Raw genomic sequence first — 8,120 nt, 5'->3', positions numbered from 1 at the left:
AAGCAAACTGAACTGTCATCTGCATTTGAAGTCTTTGTTAATAGATCTGACCAAAGCTAATGTTACTGTGCATCGTCATTCGACCAATCACATCACGAATAGTATTCAAATGGCAACGATGAATTTGGACACAAAATGCAATTCCCTCATAGATAGAACGATTGCTCAATGAAAATAATATGTGTTACTAGTTTCCACGAAGAGTGCTAATTGTTTTTGGACAATACGTGGCAAAGGCGACTTGTTTACAAATCATCAAGAAAACATATTTATAATCTGAGAACCATCAATGAAAATGATGTCGTTTGCATCTGTAAGAGTACAATCTCGGCGACAAGTGTATTCCTAATGTGGATATTTTAACAGCACTGTCACAGTCGTATAACATGAGTATTCCATAAAGGATCTGTTCGTTGAATTCCTACTGATTAACAAGAAATAAAGGAATGAATGTTTAATGACACCAAACACACAAAACACATCGGCTATTAGGTGTAAGACAAACTAAACGCATGGAATTAAATCGACCCCGTGATTGTGTTACTTTACTTCACATGGGTAATGATTCATAGCATGTAGTGTTAATAACCTTGACGGGGTCTGAACATACTTCAAGTACCTCTGTAAAGAAATTTAAATAATAAATTTGTTTGGTAAACATACCGAATTAGGTGTCAGTTTTGTAGTGTCTGCCACCCTCAACGCTGAAGAAAATTCCTCTCCTCTCCCCCTCCCCTCACACCCAGTTGGAAATTGAATTAATATTTATATTACTGGCCCCTCCGGTTTTTACTTTTTAAACATATTTATTGCATATACTATATATAAATGTATATACAAAAGGATTGGGTACAAGTTATATATCCAACTTACGAGGCCTTCTCCAAATGACAAACATTAAATTGTACAATAATGGCGACTGCAGTTTTCAATAAATAAATTAATTAATTCCCTCATTAATTAAAGTAAAAGTTTGTGTAAAACGACTGAATAAACTGAAAGGACAGATAAGGAAAAGAAAAGAAATAGAAGTAATCAATGATTTAACAGTATTCATTATTAACATTTGATCTTCTCAGACAGCCCAACTGTAAGTAATAACAATATAACAGTAAAAAGTAACAACAAATAAATATATAAGTGAATGCTTCCACACCACGAGATAACGTTTTCTTAGTCAAAGCGTCATGTCTATTTAATGTATTTGTGAGCATGCTCAAATATTTGTTTATTGTTATCATCATTAAACTGGTCTCGACCGTTTAATATCATTTTGAGATTAATTGGTTCAAAACTGTTTACAGATGTTAAAAGAATTTGTCTTTGCTGGTTATAAAATGGACATTCAAAGAAATAATGATGAGTGCTTTCAGTTTGTTTTGTTTAACGACACCACTAGAGCACATTGATTTATTAATCATCAGCTATTGAATATCAAACATTTGGTAATTTTGACATGTCGTCTTAGAGGAAACCCGCTACATTTTTTTTTTCATTAGTAGCAAGGGATCTTTAATTAATATGTATTATCCCACAGACAGGATAGCACATACCACGGTCTTTATACCAGTTGTGATCCACTGGCTGGAACGAGAAATAATCAAATGGGCCAACCGATGGGGATCGATCTCAAACCGACCGCGCATCAAGCGAGCGCTTTACCACTGGTCTACGTCCCGCATCGAGAGTGCTTTCAGAGTGATGTCCACAATAATTATAACATGAGTGATCCATAGTAAGAACACAACGATATAGATCTGCATTTAATGTACTACAGGCATGTTTTAATCGGGTGTGTAAAACATTTTCTTTTCGAAATAAATGGAATGAAGGTACTTTGTAAACATCCTGTGCTACTGCTTTTTTATTTTATTTCAGACTATTCCAAAGATCAATTGTTGAATACATAAATGGCATTTTTAACACATTTGTTCTAGCAAAAGGAATACATATATCGGTTGCTTGCCAGCATCTTACGACGCTCGTGTATTCTGTGTCAAATATGTTTCATAATAACGTTTAGCTGTACTACGCAAATACCTAAAGGATAAAAGCGTTATGATTATATTGTGGAGCACTACACATAGATGTCTTGAAACTGTTCACTAAAACAGTCAACTGCAAGTTGTCCTTACGTTGTGCTGCTGGAGTCGCTCCCAGTAGCCTCCTGTACTGTACCGCCCGTCTGTCACACACAAAATACATGACTATTAGGCCTAATTACTAAACGCAATAATTGCCAGCAATGTTCGACATAATAATATTCAATCCTATTTATGTCACATTATACTGTAATAGGGACATAAAATCAAGAGCAATGAAAATAGAGTACAATAATAGATTGGATGACAAAATTTAATGACTAAACCATGTTAGTAATTTCCGTTTTGACTGATACTGGTAGTGGCAGTGTGTGGACCGACTCTAAACCATGTTAGTAATTTCCGTTTTGACTGATACTGGTAGTGGCAGTGTGTGGACTGATCTGTAATCTCGTCCACACAGTATCCATACGCGTCGCTGGCAGGTCTTTTTCAGACTCCACACACATCTGGTTGTAGCTTCGATCTTAGAAAGAACTTTCACCAATATATGTTTTCTCCTTGTTTCAGTGACACTTTTGAGAGAATGTTTCAAACGTTCTCCAGAAGCAACGAGTGATTTACGAGACATAGACGTCATCAGACAGCTCAGATTTAATACCTTTGCGTTATCAACGACTAAATCTTGCGTTGGTGGCAACATGTCTGTGACATTTGTAATTATCGATTCACAGAATGTGTTTAGTGGAAACGAATTGCAAACTTCGGCATCCGGGTTAGCCCCGAAGCGTAACAATAATTTTATTGTGGGTTTGACAGAACTTAGATACCGGCTTGCGAGTCCAAACGCATGAAGACTATTTCCATAGCTTGAATTACTCAGTCTGCCAATGTAGTCAGGATCGGCGCTGTGGTGCAGTAATATTTCTGAGCATTTTAAAACATACTTTGAAACAAGATCTAAGACTTCCTTGGATTCTTGAAATGCCCCGATTGCGACAATGTTATAGAGGCAATGCAGCGCAGAGGAAAATGCTTCTCTGCCAAAAGCCGTTTCACATTCCTCATCGCAAGCCAACTCCTCGACCTTTATTTCGTCAAAGTTTGGGTCTGCGCCAGCCTGGAGAAGCAGGAGGATACACGATATGAGGTACGGCGCAGATTCTTTCAAGTAATCTTCGTTAGAATACGCGTGACTCAGGAGGCTGTATAGCGGGTATGTCCGGGATGGGCGAAAAGCAAGAGGTTTGTGGCCATGGCGTAATAACACTGTCGTCATCAGAGTGAGAGATTCGTACCGGCTGGGGTCGAACAAGATGCCATATGTGAACAGGACGTGAAAGAAATTCATCCCTCCAAACACTGACTTCGGGTCAATGTTGCATCTCAATAGTATATCGAGGCACTCGGGTCTTCCGTTTTTAACTACAAAGTCGACAGCTCTTTCCACGTCAGCCTTTGAAGGATTTTCTGTTAACAGCAGTCTGAGAGCCTTTGGTGAATTACACCTACAGGCCATGTCTATATATGATTCGTGGCGAGAAACTTTACACTGCTTGTCTCGGTATCCCAGTAAAGTCGTTTGAAATAACGCTTTTACCTGCTGAAAGTCTAAAATGGTTTTAACGCACTCTATATGACCTGCATCTGCAGCGACATCTATCGGCGTTTGGAGTTTTTCCTGTGTCTGGTGGCTTTGACCATTCAACTTGGTACTGGATTCTTGCTCGCCGTAGCTGAACAATGCTGGTCTGTTGTCAAACGGTCTCTCTTGGAGCAGAAGCACCACAACGGATTTCTGCCCAGTCTTACAGGCTAGGTGAATATATGGGAAACTAGCCGGTTCGTGTGGTGGTTTGAACAGACCTCGCGACAACAGACACCCAACTGATATGGCATTGTGTGAGAGGACGGCGTGGTGCATGATGTCCAAACCATTGTCATCATACCAGGACGTGATCTCTTCCGTCTTGCATCTCTCCAGACAGGCGTGTAGGTCCGAACTGTCATCGTGTCGCTCAATGGAAGACAGAACATCTGAGATTAACTGTGGACACTTTTCCATTACACTATGACAGACACTTTATAATTCTGAAAAATAAAACAAAATATTCCTATGTATATCACCAATTTAGGAGATAACCATATGAAGTTTTTAGATTTGCGGGTGTTATTGTTTATTTGATCCCACAAAAAACGAAACATATGCGGGCATCAAATAGACAATAACACCCGCAAATCTAAAAACTCCATATGGCTATGTCCATTGTAAACTGAATCGTTTTTCTACAGAACTAACTGTATATTTGGCATTTCTTGAAAAAAAATACCTGGCTACAATCTAACTGTAGACCCTTGAATCGTCAACTTCGCCTGTTCCAATGTATTATACATAATTAACGGAAGTTGTTCAAGTAATAAACTTGTCTTCAAACATAACAAACAAGACCAAAACAAACATTCACTTTAGATTGGTACTTAATTAATAATGGTATAAAAATCATTTTAATGGCAGTTAGTTGTTTCGAGCCGTTACAGTGCATTATCCAACGTTGGCGCTTCTCTTGTAGTATGGTTCACAGAATACGTTATTATTTATTGTGCATATACAATTGGAAATTAAAATATGACTGCTAAACATTAGAAATAATTAGTATCATTTAATTGTTCTTACAAACATTTGTAAGTTGAAAATAAATTAAACACACACACGAGTGAGCGCGCGCACGTAATGTCAATAGTATTAATAATATTTTCTCTTCATTGAACTTAGTCCGTTATTGGGAGTATCCAGGCCCGTACGCGGGGGTGGGGGGGGGGGGTGCATAGTCTGCCGAGGTCCATCTGTGGATGTGTAAAAAAAAAGAAAAAAAAAAGTCCCCGGACCCCTTAGCAACTCCGGCCCTTTGGGCCGTCGATTACGCACACCCACCCTCCCACCCACCCCCGCCCCCAATATAACTTTCTGCGTACGGGCCTGGTATCATCATTATCAAAGTGGAAGGGATCCAGTTTCAACTCGTTTGCGTTTCCAGTACAAACAATGAACACCATGTATTTGACACGGGTGAAGTAAAGCAAAGGCAACAAAAACAAAAATAGCATCAACCCCGTATGCGGAAAACAACTAAAGGTGAATTTCGTTAGTTACAATAAGACAGCATATGATGTTACAAAGATGTCCAGAGTGTGCCTATTGTGGTCAACAGCTTTCAGTGGAAAACAACTTTAAAATAAAAACCCAGAGATAGGGACGAAAGGTAACACATGGCGCGTGTTATCACTACGAACAATGTTGGGTAGTCGTTTGAACAACATTCGTTCATTCATTCATTCAGTCATTCATTCACAACGGACATAAAATATAGATTCCGAAAATAAAAAGAGGCTCTTGGAGGAAACATTTTGTCACCTTTAATAATTTCCGAGTCATAAGACTGTGAAGCATTGACATAAAAATATCCAAAATACATAAAGTTAGCGAAATTTGGCATTTACACCACCACCACCCCCCCCCCCCCCACACACACACACACACACACACACAAACACACACACACAGTCGCACACCTCTCTCTCTCTCTCTCTCTCTCTCTCTCTCTCACACACACACACACACACACACACACAGGCGTATGCACCCATACACATATGCGTTCACACTACATAGCCCTTACATTTAAAATTGGCCGACTGACCTCTGCCTATATATGTCCTACTGGTATATTAAACGGACGAACGTATGTTTCGTAATGCATTACCTGAAGCTGTTATAACAGACGTATCATGTCCAAACACTCACATTGTCTGCTATACTGACTGATCCCATAAATTATTAAATTACTCCATACATTTTGAACAAACAACACACGGACAAGCTACTGTTAACGCTGCGTATTTATTATTTAATTAGAACATGCTTGGACATGATTATACAGGAAGTTCAGGCAATCGTCCAACAAAAACGAAGGGGCATGATAAAACTGTCTGGTAGAAAGAGGAATTATTGCATAAGGACATCTCAGCATAGTTTAAACCTTGCCATTTCGTATCTAGCAGACGGCTATTTTGACACTTGGTCTAAAGTATGAGAGGAAATACAAGCAATGAATATTTTGTAAATGTAAAGGTTGTTTTGTTTAATGACCACTAGAGCTCGTTGGTTTATTAATAATCGGCAATTGGATGTCAAACATTTGACAATTCTAATATATATATATATCGTCTTAGAGGAAAACTGGTAAACGGTTCGATTAGCAGCAAGGGATCTTTTATATGCAGTTTGTCACAGATAGGACAGCACATGCCACAGTCTTTGATATACCAGTCGTGGGTCACTGATTGGGACAGGAAAAATACAGAGAATGGGTCCACCAAAGGGATTCGATCCAACGACCCAAGTACCTCAGTTTGGATCTTTGAAGCGTTTTGGTACATGCAAGTCAGCACACATCACGTATACTAGCACAGTAAAGCGGGGTGGGGGGTTGTGCCCTCTCCCTGAAAACCAATGACTACTGGGGGAGGTCAGTCAGTAAGTCTACGACTCATCACAACTCCAGAAAATTACCACGAAGCTGCATCCAGTTCTCATTGCTCAACTATGGACAGACAGATGGAAGATCTATTTAATTAATGTTAAACTCATTTATACCACTTCATCCAGATTAACTCGTCACACATAACAACTTAAATTTCTACAGTTTTGGATCAGCGGAAGTAGGCCTATTAGGATGGGTGGGGGGCGGGGGGGGGGGGGGGGTAACAGCTTTGAAAATAAATCATATATCTTAATTATTATGTTATTTTAAATAAATCATATCATCAGTTTATACAATAGCCATTAAGAAATTAGAATTTTCAGCAATTTGTGGGTTCTCACATACGTTTTGTCGATTACCATGGTAACTAGCTCTAGTAGCCTGTAGCCCTATCTTGTTTATAATAATTATTAGGGTAGTATAGGACCTATACAAGGGCTAGAGTTGAAAAATGGTATATTTCAACAACAAAACTTTTTCTAAATACTGCATATATTCTGAAGCTAATGCCACAAACCTTCAGTTTGATAATTTTCACGTGCAGGCCTACATGTTGGTGACAAATAGGCCCTGTAAACACTACAAGGTGACAAATAGGCCTGTACACGCTACAAGATGCCCGACAGCCCTATTCTAAATACAGAGCTGGTTATGTTTTGTGAACCAATTGTCAAAATACACAAAAGAAAAAGAAAACGTTTGTTTTGTTTGACACCACAAGAGGACAACAGCACATTGACTTATTAATCAGCGGCTACTATACTGGGTGTCAAACATTTGATAATTTTTACATATTGTCTTAGAAAGGAAATCTGCTACGGATCTTTTATATGCATCATCCAACAGACATAATAATACATGCCACGACCTTTAATTTGCCAGTGGTAAGCATACAAAATACGTATATACTATATTATATATAATATATGCTTTGCGAGATAACACCATATATAATATATGCTTTGCGAGATAACACCCATCTGTTAAAAAGTGGGCGTCCTTGCGTAAACTCCGAAATCACTCTGGTGGGAATTATTATTAACAGGTTTTCCGACAAATTAATTTTTTTTGTGGGCAAGACGTAATCAAGAGGTAATACGCTCACCTGATGCGCGGTTGATCCCCGTCGGTGGACCCAATGGGCTATTTCTCGCTTTAGCCAGTGCACCATGCCGTGGTATGTGCTATCCTGTTTGTGTGATGACGCATATAAAAGATCCCTTGCTACATGTACTAATGGAAAACTGTAGCGGGTTTCCTTTCTGAGACGATACAGCACTGTATGTCAAAAGTTACCACTGATTAAATCAGTCAATGTGCTCGCTTAATGTTCTTTGTTTTTCTTTGCTATGTGTACTATGCATATTTTTTATAATAAATGTATTCTCACATTAAGTTCCTGTAGAATAATATAAATACTATCAAAATAAAAGGCCGCAAGCTACTTCCACCCCCAATCTTACTCCGGCTCCGTACCTGATCGGATTGCTTAGCAGACAACAACTTCCTGTTTTTATTCAAGGGAAATTACTCTCTT

At 38.8% G+C, this 8,120-nt stretch overlaps 1 protein-coding gene across 2 annotated transcripts; it reads right to left on the bottom strand.

The window, feature by feature from the left end:
• Positions 1 to 1,846: 1,846 nt before the first annotated feature.
• LOC121372512 lies at positions 1,847 to 8,062 on the bottom strand. Of its 2 annotated transcripts, none has more exons than XM_041498865.1 (2): positions 7,974 to 8,062; positions 1,847 to 4,133 (listed from the first exon to the last, which is right to left on the bottom strand). In XM_041498865.1, the coding sequence occupies exon 2, from the start codon at positions 4,105 to 4,107 to the stop codon at positions 2,425 to 2,427; it is 1,683 nt and encodes a 560-aa protein (XP_041354799.1). In that variant the 5' UTR covers positions 4,108 to 4,133; positions 7,974 to 8,062; the 3' UTR covers positions 1,847 to 2,424. The 2 variants fall into 2 exon arrangements, with proteins under 2 accessions (XP_041354799.1, XP_041354800.1); XM_041498866.1 differs by lacking the exon at positions 7,974 to 8,062 and adding an exon at positions 5,804 to 5,936.
• Positions 8,063 to 8,120: the final 58 nt, after the last annotated feature.

This window comes from Gigantopelta aegis, chromosome 4, assembly GCF_016097555.1.
Source record: "Gigantopelta aegis isolate Gae_Host chromosome 4, Gae_host_genome, whole genome shotgun sequence".
NCBI lineage: Eukaryota > Metazoa > Mollusca > Gastropoda > Neomphalida > Peltospiridae > Gigantopelta > Gigantopelta aegis.
The sequence above is the reverse complement of the archived record's forward strand: the minus strand, read 5'-3'. Positions and strand labels throughout refer to the sequence as shown.